General features: G+C 39.7%; 1 protein-coding gene across 1 annotated transcript in view; it reads right to left on the reverse strand.

Annotated features, from left to right (window-relative positions):
- LRP1B (LDL receptor related protein 1B) overlaps positions 1–17,182 on the reverse strand; it is a 613,981-nt gene that overhangs the window by 280,155 nt on the left and 316,644 nt on the right. Inside the window, exons 4-5 of the mRNA XM_085067137.1 lie at positions 4,149–4,268; positions 2,735–2,863 (exon numbers count right to left, since the gene is read on the reverse strand). Coding sequence (XP_084923263.1) covers positions 2,735–2,863; positions 4,149–4,268 — 249 coding nt within the window. The remainder of the gene's footprint in view (positions 1–2,734; positions 2,864–4,148; positions 4,269–17,182) is intronic.

The raw sequence follows: 17,182 nt of genomic DNA on the forward strand, positions 1-17,182 counted from the left end.
AACCTTAGAAATGCCAGCATTTTCTATTTTTTCCACCACAATGATATGAAAAGCATAAACCCCAGAATTCAGTGTTTACAAGCAGCTTACACCCTCTTTTCCTGGGCTATGCATTGTAAATCATAAGGACTTTGCTGTAAACAATATACGTATTTTATAGAAATCTGAAAAAAACACTGAGCAGTCCAATTTTATTTTGATGTTATTTTTGATCTTTAACCATAATGTACCTCACAAATGGGTTGTTTTATTTCTGAAGTCTCAAAACTTAGTTCTTTGAGATTTTACAAGAAAATTGTGTTGTCAAATCACTTTAACAGGGCTGATTCTTTTTCTAAATGCAAGATTTTTTTTTTTTTGTTTAGTCATTATCAGTTCATCCCACTTTATCTACATGACAAACGTTTCTTACCACACAGAATTTCTCCCAAGATTGGCTTTGAAGATATAAACATACCAGGAACTTCTGTAAAACAGATAAATTTCTTTTCCTCAGCTAGATATTCCCAATTCTGTAATTGCCTTTCCTTAAATACTTTCCTCATCACATGCAGATCTTGCAATATCGACACAAAAAACTTGACAAACACAGAAGTTCTGAAACTCTGCTCAGCAAAGCTGAGTTTTGTTTCATTTTCACCTCAGAAGAAATCATTAACTGCTTCTTTATTCATAAAAGAAAATATGGTGAAAAAGCCTGGAACAAACCCACAGTGAGCCTCCAGCTGTTTTGCTACCTATTTTATCATCCTTCCCGAAGGGACTGTGCGGCTAAAAGCTTTCAGCTCCCGAGTTATTTAATTGTGCTGAGGAAGAAAATGCAGAATTTAATGAGGGAGAGACCTCAGCACCTTCCCTTCTGAGGGTTTGGCTGCCTGAAGGGCAGCAAGGAGCAACTCCTGGGGAGCTGATTGTGCAGAGCTGCTGGAGTGGGACACAGTGAGGCCACCCAGGAGCCAGGGAGCTGCAGGGTCACCTCGCTGTCCCCAGGGCTCCACATACACAAACAAGAGGCTCCAGAACCTCCTCTGTTCCTCAGTGCTCAGGAAACTCCCAGCTCATTTCCAGAGCCAGCTGGAATGGGGTGGTTTGGAGTTTGGGAGTGTGAAGGATCCAGGGTCTCAGCGTGGATGGTAATTCACATCTGCAGCAGATCTGCTGTGATTAACATTGAAGAGCTGCAGGAAGCCCAAACTACATCTCTAGTGCTGCTTCTTATCTCTCACAGCTTTTAAATACAGAGCAGAATGTTCCTTGGCTCATTTTCTTTATCTGTTTGACAACCACTTTTGTCAAGTGCAGACAAAGGAGAGGTTGCTCTTTTTCCATCCTTATTTGCTCTAGGATCTTTAGGGAAAAAAAGTTGATAATTTTCCCAAGTGATGGGTTTCTTTTCTCCTTTGACACCTTTTTTTTTTCCCTTGGATTCTGTTCTTCTGATCCATAGCTGCCTTGTATTTACACAAAAAGCCCAAAGTAATGAGCAACACTTATTTCAGTGCAGCACCATCATCCTGCCTTGTATTGTCCTACAGGGGGTTTTCTGATTAATGAGTAGTGATTCCCTTCTAAAAATAACAGCAAACTGTCAAAAAAAACCATGATACAGTAGTAAAAAATACAGAGAAGTCCCTGAATAATGTGATGTGTTTCATCATGACATCAACAGCTCACTACAGTGCTCAGTTGTTACCCAGTTTTCTCTGTGTAAAAAGGGAAATTAAAAGGGTCATCTCAAGCCCAGCATTGGCACCATGAGGATTTCCTGATCTCAAATTGCATTATTGATTTTCATGAAGGGTAGAAAGAATATTAAAATATTCCTATTTTGCAAGGACTTTCTTATCTCACAATACTTCACTGAGGATTTTTTTTAAAAGTGCTCATGTATGGATCAAGAAAAAAAAGAACACAAGCAGGAACACACTCTGTAACCCTTCCTGGTGATCAAGTCAGAACACATTTAGCAATGTTCTTGAGGTGAGGAAGCCTCAAAACAATCAGCAGACTTTCCTATTTTCTAATGGCAAAATAGTTACAAAATGGAAGACTTAAAAATACATATCCAACAAACATGGCTTCACACTTGGCTGCATATGCTTCAGCATTGTGGATGTTGAAGAATTCCTTAAGGAACTTTTTTGGGTTTTTAATATAAAAGTATTGTTAATTCATTATGCTGCATAAGAAAACACCGTGTACAATATTGCTTCATTAAACACAATTGACTAATTTCCCCAAATACCCAATCCACTATAAGTAATGAAAACATGCACTAAGCAACAAAAAGCCTCGTGTGAATATGTATATCAGGAAATTCACCTCTTGGGATAATGCAAGGACAAAGCAATCTCATGTCTTTTTTCATCCTAAGGGTACAATTACCTCATGATCATTTCCCCTGTCTCCATTGTCTTCCCAGAGTAAACAGCCTTTTTTGTTTGTGTGAGGGAAAATCTTTGATTTATTTATGAACAGGGAAACTGGGAACTCTTCTAATCTTGGCTGAATTGAGTATTTTGCTTTAATTAATAATAACCCGATAATAACTTTTAATATTTCCCTTTGAGTATTGTCTTAATAAGTGAAAAGTATTTTCTAAGGTTTTGTGGCTTTTTGTAGCAGAGTGAAGGAAAGTTCATCTCACCTGTGTTCATCTCTGTCTTTTCACATCAATCCTCTAGGACCAAACCACAAAATATTTTCAGGAAGGTAAAAAGATGTCAAAACTTACTATTTTTGGCCTTGCAGGACTTGTTGTCAGGCTGCAGCACATAGCCCTCCACACAGCTGCAGGTGTAGGATCCATCTGTATTCACACACATTTGGCTGCAGCTCCCATACATGTCACATTCGTTCACATCTAAAGGGACATTAACAACATCTAGTTTCAGGATTAAGGGGAAAAAAAAATGAAATTCAATAAAATTCAGAATTCTAAGAGAGATGCTTAAGTCATTAAGTCTTTTTGGTGTGAGGCTTGATTTTAAACCATGAATCTGTTATGGATGTTGGCTGTTGAAATCACTTCAGTAGCCAAAAAGGAGAGGAGTTTTCAAGTTCAATAGCTCTTAATTTTGAAAGATAAAACCTTCATTATTTCAAGTAATCTCCAATGTCTACATCAGTCTAGGGAGACGTTTGGGTCCTTGTTAGTACTAGAGACCACTAGTTATCAGGCTTGATGAATGGAGCAGCATTTCAGGAGAGGAAATAATTGATTATCCTTCTCAACCTATTTATGCTGGCAATGTCTTACAGCTCCCTAAATGAGCTGTCACCACGTCTCCATTAAACCACCATCCAGCATCCAAAACTACAGACTCTTCTAATAAATATAAAGAACAATTTTCTCAACTAGGGTGTATAAGGATAATACCATAAAATCAAGATATGCTATTTAACAGAGGTTGAGGGTTTAAGTAATAAATCGATGTTTTAAAGAAACTGCTCTTTAAATTACTTCCTGAGATATATTTTTAATCACGAAACATGACAAGCATAGGGAGAAAGAACTTATAATAAATTACATTTATGAAGAATCTGGCTGAGTACTTGTAGTTGGAGAGAGAAGTGATTGGTAGTGAGCACATCTATGCAGCAATAGAACTCCAATATGATCATTAAAAGAGAAAAAACAAACCAAGAAACAAACACCTGGATGGAGAATTAAGAAGTCATATACTTCAAAAATGGAAGAGAACAGTCTACACTTTAAGTCTACAGTTTCAGTCTACAATTAATTACTCCAAAGTAACGTTCCCAGCTAAGCTGTCTGACCTTGGGAGGGATCATTCATCAAATTCTAATCTAGGTGTGACTTTATGGCTGTGAGGTGAAACACTGCAAGTTTTACAGGCTCTCCTGGTGGGAGGTGTGCAGACAGAGCAGCTCATGAGACTGAGCTGTAGCTCCATAACTCCTCCAGTCTGGCTGGTCCTTCAGGAATTCAGGAGAGTCAAAGAGTCAGGAGAAGGTCCTGACTCTCATTTTAGAGGCTCTTTTCACATTCCCTGCTCCAAAAGCCCATGCTTGTCCCTGACCATCACCTTTGAAGAGGGTGAGGAAGTGACAGTGCTGTCCTGATTGTCCACCAGGGAACCCTCAGGATAGCTGGGTGACAATGTCACAGTGAATTTCTGGTTTACCTGTGCAGCTTCTCCCATCACTGCTCGTTTCATAGCCATCCCTGCAGTAACACCTGGTGCTGTTCCTGGTGATGGCACATCTGTGCTGGCAATTCATCTGCTGGCACTTGGGGAGCAATTCTGCAAATGGGAACACAGCAAAATGTTATTAAATATTTGTAGTATTCTGAAATTGCAAACTTTAGAGACTTTGATATGTACTTAAGTGCATGTCTCAAGAAGGAAACACCACCACCATTAATGGTAGCTGGAAATATATCACAGACACCCTGTAAAAAGCTTGTTATGCAAATTGGCTTTCATTGAGTTAAAAATTAGAAATCAACATTTTATTTTGATCAAGAATTGCTCACACATTTATTATTGAGATATACTGTTGCTTTGCTTAAACATCCATTTTTTGCACATTAGTCATAACAATGATTTGGAAAAAAAACCCCACAAACCAAAACAAACCTGAAGTGGTTAGATGATAGTTATAAAAAACAACCGAGATTATGAGAAATGTTTCAACATCTATGTCTTTATTATTCCTCATACCAATTGATTTTCTAACTTTTTAGAGCTTGTTTTGATTTAGTGATACACACAAAACCTTCCCACCAAACAATGGGAATACATTCTGCCTCAATACTTTAATGTTGGATGGATAATGGTGGATAAACAGTTATAAATGTCTTTACTGCTGACATCCTTCACAGAATCTACTGCTTAAATACACACCATCAGCACAAGGCAGGATGCTAACAGACAAGAAAAATTGCAGAAATATTAACTGCAATGTTTTCCAGCATGGTACAGCACAAAACCAAACAAAAACCTCTCCAACACTTCCCAGCCTCGAGCTGTGTGCCGTGTTTCAATAATTTTGCTGATCAAAAAAAACCCAGTATTTTAATGAACAGCATTTTTTTCCCCTCCAGGAAAATGAAAAAAGGATTGAGAAATGCAGCTTAAGGAGTTGCTGTGAGGGTATTTTTCAAACCTATGCAGATGGATCAGAAAATAACCTGCAAATGGACAGAGAAATTTCTGCTACAGGGCTGGCTTTAAGAAACTGGGTATGACCTAAGGAAAAAGAGAAATCTGTATTTTAATATGTGAACAGTTTTAATCCGTTTGATCATTATTCATCGAGTTCTACTTGGGAGTAGAATGAACATGCATATGAAGAAGAGTCTCTATCAGCATCTGAGCCCTGGAGCTTCCATTCCGGAACAACTTCCCCTGCCAAAATAAAGCTGAATTTTTTGGGGAAAAGAGGATGTGGCTGGCACACAAAGTTACTACTTATTCTAATGCAACTATTCTAAAATGAAAGTGGTTTCACACAATTATCTCAGGGCATTCCCTGGAATTTTGTGTGCCACACAATCTACAGACTGCCTAGAGGCTGATAAACCACACACTGTCTAAATCTGCCTATTTGTCCCAGTGATTTCTGCTGTTTCTCTGCCTTTTGGGCCCCTGAGCATAGAAAGATGATGTATTTTTTGGCTGTAGCTGGCTTGGTTGGTTTCTTGTCCCTAGTCCAGTCCTTAAATCTCCCACACCTTTCCAAGAACAAGTCCCACACAGAGGGTGAATGAGGAACTTCCCTAAAGGCTCAAAAATGGTTCTGCACACCAAGAAGTGGAGCTGGAACCAGGCCAGGTGGTACCTCTTTATTTAATACATCTATCTGCACAAAATCAACACATCCACTTCATTTCGTAAGCAAACATGGATCAACCATCCTTTACCACCTATAATTTTCTTCCTCAAATATTTGTCAGGTGCTGTACAGCCAGGAGCTCCTCCCGGATGAGAACTGTTTGACTCCCAAACAGGACTTGGTTTGTTTGCCCTCTTTCCATACAGGATGCAGATAGCTTGAAGCAGATCAGTGGGATCTGCACAGAGCCAGCACAGCTGGAGAACAGTGACAATAAATGAGCAAGTGAGGTCCATTATGGGAAAATTAATAAAAAAAACAATGTGCTCATTTTTTGGACACGTAACTGTTCATTTAATTGATTTGAAGTTATTGTGGTATCATGTGAGTGGCTTTTAACAGCAAAATGGTTGCATTTTCCTTACACAAAGTATTAAAAGATACTTTGATAAGGGTGTGTACTGAGGCAAGAAGGAGGAATGGCTTTAACTGAAAGGGGATAGGCTTGGATTAGGTATTAGGAACAAATTGCTCCCTGTGAGGGTGGTGAGACCCTGGCACAGGGTGCCCAGAGATGCTGTGGCTGCCCCTGGATCCCTGGCAGTGTCCAAGGCCAGGCTGGACAGGGCTTGGAGCAACCTGGGACAGTGGAAGGTGTCCCTGCCATGGAGGGGATGGGAATGAGATGATGTCTGAGATTCCTTCCAATCCAAACCATTCCAGGATTCAATGATAGCTCAAGTGCTGTGGATAGAAAAGGGATTCTCTGAGATCTTCTACTCACACTTCCCTACATTAACTTTTTTGCAAATACTGTCTGATCCTATTGATCAGTGAATGAAATCATTACAAATTTGTTCTCTAAAGACATGTTTTGCAGCTCCCCATCAACACCAGGGAAAAACAAAATATTTTCTCTCATTTTAGCCAGCTAGGAAAAGCACCAAACTATCACTTGCCTCAAGTTTCACACTGAAACTGCTCCTAACTGCATGGCAACAGCAGCCAGGCAGGAATTGTTCAAATCCACCAGACATCCCCACAAAACCATTAAAGGACTAGTGTTGGCTGCCATCTGCTTTTGACTTCAGACTAACATTTCCCCTCCTTCCCTAAATTATTCATCAGATCATTTCAAATGTATTTTGTTTTCTTATTGTGACAGACATTTTCTGGCCCCAGAACATTTTTTTCTCTATTGCTGATCTGCTAACCCTGCCAGGGGAACCCGTAAGTGAAAAAGCAAAAAAGTACAGTAACGATGTAGAGGGTAAGAATATATACAATATAACAAAACAAAATAAAATAGAATAGATTAGGAAGGAATATTTCATTTGGAAGGGACCTACAATGACCATCTAGTCCAACTGCCTGAGCCCTTCAGGACTGACCAAAACTTAGGGCTTGTTATTAAGGCCTCTGCCAGATGCCTTTAATAAATAAAACATCACACAGTAAAATAGGAAATGTATTTCCTACTTTACTAGTTGTTTTGTAATAGCTGTAATACTGATCTTGCAGACTTTTGGAAGAAAACAGAGTTTGACTGCCTCTGGCAATGTTTGAAATATTGAAGGACAAGCTATGGAAGACAGTGTATACACTTATGGCTTGGTTAGATTTGTAACAGGTTTCTTGGGAAGTGAGGAGGCAAAGAAAAATCATGAAGCAGAACACTGATATTTTTAATGCTCCAGATAGGACATTTAAAGAGATAAAAGCCAGGGACTGTCATTTCTTGTCTCTTCTAAAATTCTGCACCCACTTTGATCTCCCTTTCTCGGCGAGAACTGGTTTACAAAGTACACAGGCAGTGAAGAATGAGCATCACTGAGCTTTCCACTTTTATCACAGCTACAGAAACCTCTGAATTTGTCAAAGCATGGTATTTCTGCTGCAAGATTTAAAGGAAGGAGCTGCACTGAAGGAAACAACAGGAGAGAGCTTTATAGCTCTCTGGCAGACCCACAGTTCAAGAAAAGGAGCTGCAGAGCAAGCGAGGATTTGCAGAAATACAGGCTAGCAGAAGCAGCTGTGAGCGTCTTTAGGATGATCTATTTCCCCCAAGCCCAGGGAGCAGTGACAATTCATCCAGCTCTGATTTAGGTCATTTTGTTCAGTGTTTTCTTTCTTCCACAGGAGACATGAAGGGCAGCGTTTTTTACTTCCCTACATCTCCATGAAGGAGCCTCTCTGAAGCTGTGATCCAGATCTACCACAAAAGCCACCCTGCTTTCTCAAAGACACCCATGTCAGCCTTGTGCCTCCTGCCTTTCATGTTCTCCTCTTCCCAGGCACCAGGTCCCACAGGAGAGCAGTCAATCAGGCAAAGAGGCTGCTGATCTCATCTCCCCTAAAGTGAAACACCTTTGACAATGACTCAGAGGAGCTGTAAGCTTCCCGGACAAACTGCACCCACAGGAATTCACTGTAATAAAATCCTGCCTTCCTGTATTCCTTCTGTGCTCAGTGAAATACACTGCTTATCGTACCTCGTTCACGATGAATGATATAAGGAACTAACTTCTCTTGAATGGCTTTTTAATGAAAGGTTTAAGCAATTGATCTGACTATCCTTTTTGTCAGTTCCTCCTGAGCAGACATGAGGTTCACAAAGGGTTCACACCAGGTTCTCATGCTCAGATGTTTTGGCTGTTTCTATGAACAGGAAAAGCAGTTCAGCTTGGAGTTTCTTAGCGCTGAATTTATTTCTTTGGGTCTATTGGGGATAGTCAAAAAAAGTAGAATGGATTTACCAATATACCTCTTAGCTTTGTCCTACCTGAGAGGAAAAACAACCAAGGCCAGGTTGGATGAGCTCTGAGCAACCTTACCCACTGGAAAGTGTCTCAAGCCTTGGCAGGGAGTGTGGGCTGGAATGAGATGGTCTTTAAGGACCCTTCCAACCCAAACCCTGCTGTAACTCTGTATGAGCCTACGAAAACAGACTTGATGCACACACAGCAAAATGCATTTAGCTGCCATTATCTCTGAACCACTCACATGGTAATAAAGCCTTTTGGCTGCAGTGGCTTCCCAGTTGTGTTTCATAAATACATCTGTAATATATAAACCCAGACCTGCTCTTTTTTTAATGACAATATATGCTGAAGAGTACTTCCAACCTTTCAATACTCTGTGAATTAAAGTTTACTGATGATGGAATGTTGCTAATCATCAATAATACAAAGCTGGTCCAAATAAAATAAACTGGCTGAAGTTTATGTGTTGGAAGTGCAAGACAATACACCATGGGAATAAAAGCAGAGCTTCTGTAGCCAGTTCAGGGCTTCCCAATTTGAATCAACAAAGGATCCTTGTCACACAGCTCATCAGAGAGTGACCATGAGCAATGCTGCCTGGGAAAAGGGGAAACGCATCACTGAGAGCATTGGGATAAGTGTTTCCCAGAGAGAAAGTGTTGATGTCAAGCCCCAGGATGCTCCTGAGTGCTTTCCTCCTGAGTGCTGTGCACACCTCGATGGAGAATAATCTCAGCTTTAAGCAGAATCAGAGCCTCAGGGATTAGCAGGGGAATGGAGAGCTGCAATCTGAGGGGAAACTGCAAATTTTCTGCTGCTTTGTGCCAGGAGATGAAAATTAAGAGGAATTATGACTGCTGTCTATGAATATATCAGAGGATCAACAGCGGGGAAAGAGACAATTTAAACTAAAGGGCTATTGGCAGAAGTACAAATGAGTATAAATTGCCCATTAATAAATTCTGGCTGAAAATGAGAAGGTTCTTAGCTATTACCATAATCAGGTTCTGGAACTCCTCTTTGAGTGGGAACAGCAGGGACAGAAAATAAGTGCTTGCTTTTGACATGGATCATGACAGACCAACAAAAACCAGCATATGGAAAGGACCCTGAAACACCAGAAACCATTTAGGAGACCCAGGAGATTCCCTCACTGTATTCCTCAAGCAAAACACTACCTGGTGCTAAACCACAATTTTTCTTTAGGGACCTAAGATTAATCCTTTTTTTCCTTGTCTCTGAAATATACCCAAAGGAAAACTTAGAGGAGCTTTACTGGACTATTCTAATTGAACTCCAAGCATAATCTTTTTTTCTCTTAAATATTCATATTCTTTTCGGCACCTTTCTATTTCATAAATTTACTTGATCTTATCTCTGTGTTATTCAGTTTTTGTGATTCAATATTCATACACTGATGTCTAGACTATTCTTATCACACCTACTCTGTAAGCCTTATTCTTCTTTTCTGGTTTATGTTTTGAGTTTTTGAAGTACAATCCTTTCACAAATTAGACTTTGTTGTAATCTACCCTATGATTTTTGTTTGTTTGTTATTGTTGATGTTAGAGACACAAAATAAAGCTCCATGGTTTGCTTGTCTGGCAGAAAAGGGTGGCTTGATTGATAGAATTCAATTGCTAAATTGAAATAATGCAACATGCTTTTATCTTACATTTGTTGGCCATTTTATCAGTTTTTAATATCTTACCATTAAAAAAATGACACAACTGTAATGAACTTTGTCAGACACCTCAGCCCACAACTCTTTCATGGCAGATGCACCACTGGAAAAGAGACATGGAAATCAGAGATAAGGTTCAAGACCTTACAGCCCTGCTGTGGGTGACCTTAGCCAAATTCAGCAGAGAAGCACCAAGAGTAAAATTTAAAAACACTATTTTTTATTAGCTGCTAGAACAAACCACCCATTCAGTAAAATAAACTGGGCTATATTAAAGCCTCAGCCATTTACAGCTCAGGTCAGCAGGCAGCCCCAGGATCTGCCAGGCAGTGCAGGATTTCTGTGCCATTCACTGACAGGGTCATCAGACTCCAGAATGACAACTTCAAAACTGCATCCTGAACTCTGAGAGCAAGCTAAAGCAAATTTTCAGTGCTGGGTATAACTGCCAGGCTTTTCCTTCACAGAGCTGAGATGACATGAGTCCTGCTGTTAGGTAACTCCATTTGCCTAAACTCCTGAGTGAATCTCCTTCTAAGATTGGAGTTTACAGCAGTATTTCTAGGACTGAAGCAGAGCAATGATCCCTGAGAATGATGCTTTGTCCTGAGTACCAGGCTGCTCCTAAATTTTCCATAAAACAGTTACTGGATAAGATGTATTAACAGATTGCTGTATTTCCACCCTTTTTCATTGCTATGATCACCAGGCACCTGAGCCTTTTTCCCAGCAGAATTGACCAAGGACTGGTGCATGCTGTGGAGGAAAGGTTGAAGGGCTGTGATGTGTGAACACCCCTGAGGCTCAAGAAACATCTAGGCAGTCCTGGTTTGTCCCTCCTAAACACTGCTGTGAGGACGACACTGCCATGCAAAGGCTGAGCACCAGATTTTTGTCTTATTAATTAAAATATAGAAGAAAAAATGGCCTTAATACAGTGTCAGAGTTCAGCCCCATCAGTAGTTGTGTCCACAGTGGAGATTCTCAGTCTGCAGCACCAAACTATACAGGAAATTGTATTTGGAATAGAGCAGCTCAAGTGGAGAACTCCTGAGCGTGGTGACACAGGAATTGTACTTCACAAATTCTACCTGATGCATCCCAACCCTTCTCTTGTATCTTCCCACACATCACTGCCTATGGGTTGGCAATCAGTCGCTGAACAACTCAATTTGTTATTTCAAATAGACATTACAATGTGTTTGTCTGGTTTATGATTACAGGAAAATTACGTATCTTGTTTAATCTGCTTGGCAGGCTGCACAGAACCAGAAATGCCTCACTGTGATTATTGTTCACTGAAAATGGGAATGTCCTGCTGAGTAAGTTCGGGCTGCTTCTGAGTAACAAGGTATTACCTAGAAAAGACAGATTTTATTTTTCCCTTTTGCTTTTTTTTCCTGTCATTTCCAACATACTGAAGTCAGTGAGAAGAAGGAATGTTGCAGGGGGAAAAAAAAACCCCAAACCTCAAAACAACAAAAAACCCCCCAACCCAAACAACAACCACCAAAAAAACAACCCCCAAAAAAACAAAAACAGCAAACAAAGAAACAAACAAAAAACAAAAACACAGCTTAAATAACCAAAGTAAAACTTCCTAAACACAGCCCATTCAGCTTTTCCTTCCAGACGTGAGTATAACCATCTCCAAAACATTCCTTACCAGCACCTCCCTCCCCAGTTCATGGATCAATTTATTTTCCAAGGATGCACTATTGTAATTTCTCCCTGCCTAAATCTTGACCTACAATATTTGGCTCAGCTTCAAAACTATTTGTTTGATGTGGTGTTCTTCAACCACAGCATCACACAACACTTGAAAAGGTGAGATCAGCAGGTAGGAAGCATGTAGAGAAATATTAGCTTCACCCATGGAAATGGCTCATTATCCTGACCTTTTGCTGTTTTAGTGATACCTTGGCTGCCATACACAAGCATAAGCTACAGAAAAGTTCACATGGGAAATAACAAACTGGGTACATGATTTCATGATTCATGAGAGTAATTTATCTGTTTGTTAACCTGGATATAAGATATAAATTCAGAAGTGCAGCTATGAGAAGAATACACATTTATTGAGGTTTATATAAACCAGTTTATAGTTTTAGGCATTTCCATTGTATTAAATACATGCTCACTGTGGTACAGATAACAATCATTAAATTAGGTGTGTCTAATGAGAAATGAAGCCTGACAATACTGCACATGTTAACAGGCCAAAATGAAAGTAGGGAGTAATAAATTTGGTGAATGGTGATAATGCCTGGCAGGGTGGATAAACCACAGAGAGATCCAGAAGTCAGCAGAAGCAGATCACCTGGGCTTCTTAGCAGTCTGGACCAAGATGTATAAAATGTATTTCCAGAATTAGCTCACATTTCTCAGCCTTGTGAGTAAATTGCAGTTCAGTGCCTGAGGAATGCTTGGAGAGCAAAGCAGTAATTTGGTGGCAGGAGCAGAGCAGGCTCTGGTGGGAAAAATGCTCAGTAATGTTTTGTGGAGGTAAAGGATGTTAGGAATCCTCTCAGGGGAGCTCTGGAAATGTAAGTCATGTTGAGGAGTGTGTCCCTGTTGAGGAAGGTTCCCTCTCCTGGGCTGTCCCCTCACCCAGGCACACAGTTCCACCCAGCTCATCTGGTCACTGCAAAACCAGGACTTCAAGGCAGAAAAAGTGTGACTTACTGTGGTTTTATACATGTTTTCCAGCTTTATTTATGGGCAGCCAGCTCACAAGAGCTCCCTGAACAGCATCAGCACTGTTCAGGGTCTCTCTTAAAACAGCCTTTTGCAGAGGACTGAACCATCTCACTCCCTCATGAGGATCATCTCCCTCAAAACCCACAGTGTGTTTCCATACATGGATTTATGGGAATAGCCCAGTCCAGTGGCCCAGGGAGCTCAGCTGAAAATCTCCATTGTGCCTCAAGCAGACACAGCCCAGCAGAGGCAATGCCAGGGTCCCTTCAGGGGAACAACAAGATGTTTTGGTCCTCTTCTGGAATCCCAGTTTGCAGAGGGAAATACCAACTTTAGATTCTCTATTCTCCTGCCTCAACTAGTGCTGTAGATATAATGGTGTAACAGAGCTGGGAAATGTGTGGAACTTGAAAATCTTTGCAGAGAGGCCAAAAGATTATTAATTTTATTTTACTGATACTTGGGGGGTGAGGGGGGTTTGAAGGAAAAAAAAAAGCTGGCATCTTTATTTACTTTGCTTGGTTCTCAGTTAGGTGGAAAAACATAATTAAATCATTCTGAAATCACAAAAGACACCAATAATAGCTTTTCCCAATGCCCAATTTCATGCCTCTTCATGGAAGTAGTACCTCAGAAATTGCTTCTCTTCGTGAATACAACTACACTTGACAGATAAAATCCTCAAAAAATTGCCAAGCAGAAACCTCAGGCTCATGAAGCAGAGCTTCCCTGGAAACTCAGCCAAGGACTTGGAATCAATTACAAAACTAGCAGCAGATCCCAGAGAACCAAACATGCCATTCAGTAAGTGAATTTTGCTTATGTGCAAGCTAAACCCAGTGAAGGATAACAGAAAGGATTTTAAGTTGGAAGCAAATTAAGAACTGGTTGCAAGGAAAAATTATACTGGGGAAATAAAATTCTTATTCAATTGTTGACTGTGGTTTTTTGGTTTGTTTTTTTTTTTTCCTGGGAGACATATGTACTTCTGGACTGTGGCAGAGGCTAGGATAAGTGATACACTTCCTCACAGGCAGATGTTCAGTCAGTTAAAGAGGCTGAACATTTAAATTTTTCCCTGCAGCAAGCAGAGTGGGATTCAAGTTGACTTCTGGAGCAAGTTTGCCCCATTGGAAGTGCACAATTCATGACAAATTCGCCTTAAAGTTGTATATTGCTGGTGATGCCTGGAAAGACCCAAAATTGCCACTTCTCAAGGTCCTGATGCAAGTATTTTCCTGAGCATCCCTCACTCATGGGGTGCTAGCAACACCCATCACACATGGATGTCAGTGTGCTCAAGTGCAGATGTCCAGGGGAGCTGGAAAATGAGAAACATCAAGTCCCAAAGCCTGGAAAATCCCTGGGATTCAAACCTGCTCTCCTGAAGCCTGGGAAGACACACACAGTTTCATGTTTGGTGATTTGATGTCATCTCACCTGGCAGCCAGCTAGGATTGCTCAGCAACAGCTTCACTGGAAGCACCAAAATTAGAGCAGCAGCTGAAAACAATACAAACTGTGGCAATATTTGCTGCCATTTCACCATGACTCATCTTTCCTCAGTGAACTTCTTATATTTTAGCCAACTGATGAGCTCTTAGCATTTGGCAATGTATCCCTGATTCAGTGGCTCTGAGTTTGAAAGCAACAGACGGCCAAGGACAGCTTTTCATTCATTTCTTCATTCAAGTCACAGACCTACCCAGTTACTGCCCAAACATGCTACTGCCATAGCCAAACAGAATATATTGATATATGTAGGAAAGCTTAATTTTACTGGACATTTTACATAAAATAATGTCATTTGTTTCTTGTTTGTCTTTTTGGGTTTGTTTTTTTTTTTCACTGTAAGTTCCCCAGCTGTTGTTTCAGGATTTTTTTTGCAAAGCATTTCAAGTCTCTACAGCCCAGAATAAAACCTTTCCCTTCACCCATCCAGTGATGAATTATTTCAGCCACCTGTAGCTATTATGGTCAGGTACAGTTATATTTTTATGTAGCTGCACATACCTTTGCATGTGCAGGAAAGGCAAAATGCAGTTTTTCACAGGAGATGTCATTGACACATTTTATTAGTGGCTATAATGTAAATAAATGTCATGCCTGAATCCTGCCCCTTGCTTCATTCTCCAGGGCACAAGCAGAAAAGGCTGGGAAACAAGTTAATAAACCATGATGATTCTCAGTGCCAATTCCAGCATTCCACAGCCCCAGATTATTGGAGGCACAGCTGCAGAGGATAACACTGAAAATGAGAGACTCAGGGATGTGCTGCAGGGGCTGAAGGGCACCACAAAGATCAGCCCTATTTCTAGCTCCTGAGAATAAATGTGGAATTGCCATGGTATTTACACAAGGGCTTCATGTATTACTTCAACATTCAGCTACTACATTCTGGCCTGTTAGAAGTTAACCTGGCTCCTCCCTGGCTTCTCATGGGAGGAAAAAAAGCATCTGTTTGTGTTTTTCTCCAGAATCCTTTTGTAAATCTGATTATTTTAGAGAACAGTCCAACTGTGCCAAGGGCTTGGCTCAAGACAATGAGGACAGGTTTGGGGAGGATCACTGCTGCTCTCAAATGAAATTTTGAGATATTTTCTTCACAAAGTACAGCAAACTTCTAGCATAGTGTAGCTTTTCTTCATGTCTTCAACAAGAAACTCCAGTTATTTTTGGCTCATTCAAAGTTTGGCAGAGAACTTCATTATTTCTACTTCAAAGAAATCTTAAGCTCTACTTATGTAGGGCTCAGTAGGCAAAGCCACCTTCATCCAAATGATGAAGGTAATCAACAAATGCATCACCTTCAGTCATATTTGTAGCTACTTTTTACATCTCAGTATTAATTTTTGCAGGCTTAAGACTACTAAGAAATAAAATTATTCGGTATAACAGTGTACCATTACCATTATTTCAATGATGTATTTGTGTATTGTATAAAAATAAAATTTTGATTTAGAGCTAGCAGTTCTAAATAACTATTTGCAACAAAATTTTCAGCAAAAAAGAAGTTAAAATGCCTTTGATACTAAAATAAAAACAGGGTACAAGCATCTTGTCTACAATATATTTGTATTATTACTACTGGACTTGCGCCTGGAAAATAATAAAGTTTACATAGTTTTGATAGTTATGTCCTTATGTGTGAAGAGAAACACTCAAATACGTTTATGAAACATCACTGAAACAAACTTAGGTCTTAATTATCTTCTTGCTATTTCATTGTTACCAGGAAACTAAGCTTTTCAAACCAAAGCTTTTTATACCCAAAGTTAAAGATGAAATTGGAGTAGCCAAAAAGAAAGGGGCAAAAAAAAGTAATTTATTTCTTTACTGTCTTTTAATAAAAGCCATTAAGTACATGAATACTGGAAGGATCTGCAAAGTAAAAAATCTGAATAGATGATTACTGGGAAAATAAAGAGGCAGTTAAAGAGGGAATGAGTTAGAATAGTTAAAGGATAATTAAATTCTTGGTGAAGAAAACAAATTGAAAATTAGATTGGGAGAGCATTTGCAGCAACAGCTAAATTTAAATGTGTACCCTTTACCTTCACTTTTTCTGACACTCAAAATATAATAATTGTACTCAAATTTAAAAAAAAAAAAAAGCCTTGCTTTATTTTGCAAAGTCTATTAGCACTAACTATTTTTTTAAATATATTTTTTGCCCTGTTTTGGTACATCTTTTTGATATCTCCCAAGTCTTTAATTTTGCTCCTCACTGCTCCTCCCTCCAGCACGCTACCAAGAGTTCTCCATTCTGCACACATTCAATTATTCTCCCAAACCCACCATTTCCTACTTCTCCCAAACTTTTTCCCTGCTCTCAGGCCAGCATACAGAATAAAGAACACGAGAAACAAAAGGTTTTTCTTTCAACTCTGAAAGACATGGCATCTCCAACTAAGAGAAAATTACACAGTACTTGCATAACTGTGAAAAACCATTTCACTACCACATTTAAAAGAGGAGAGCTTTCAGAAGGCAAAACTGTGTTATTTTGCAGCATTTTCCCTTTCTTGTTTCTGCTGTAGGACAAGGCAGATTAGAAAATTCATTATTGAAAACTCCTCACTGCTACCTGACTACACCATTCCAATTAATTGAAACTATTCAATATGCATTAAATATACAGTTTGGGGTTTTTTTTAATTTTGTTTTGTTTCATGCTTTAATGACTTCTCTGAGTGAATTCCAGCCCCACCTGCTGCTGTCCTCCCTCTGGCAG

The sequence above is a fragment of the Lichenostomus cassidix genome, chromosome 7 (assembly GCF_008360975.1).
Source record: "Lichenostomus cassidix isolate B80296 chromosome 7, HeHo_3.0, whole genome shotgun sequence".
Classification (NCBI taxonomy): domain Eukaryota; kingdom Metazoa; phylum Chordata; class Aves; order Passeriformes; family Meliphagidae; genus Lichenostomus; species Lichenostomus cassidix.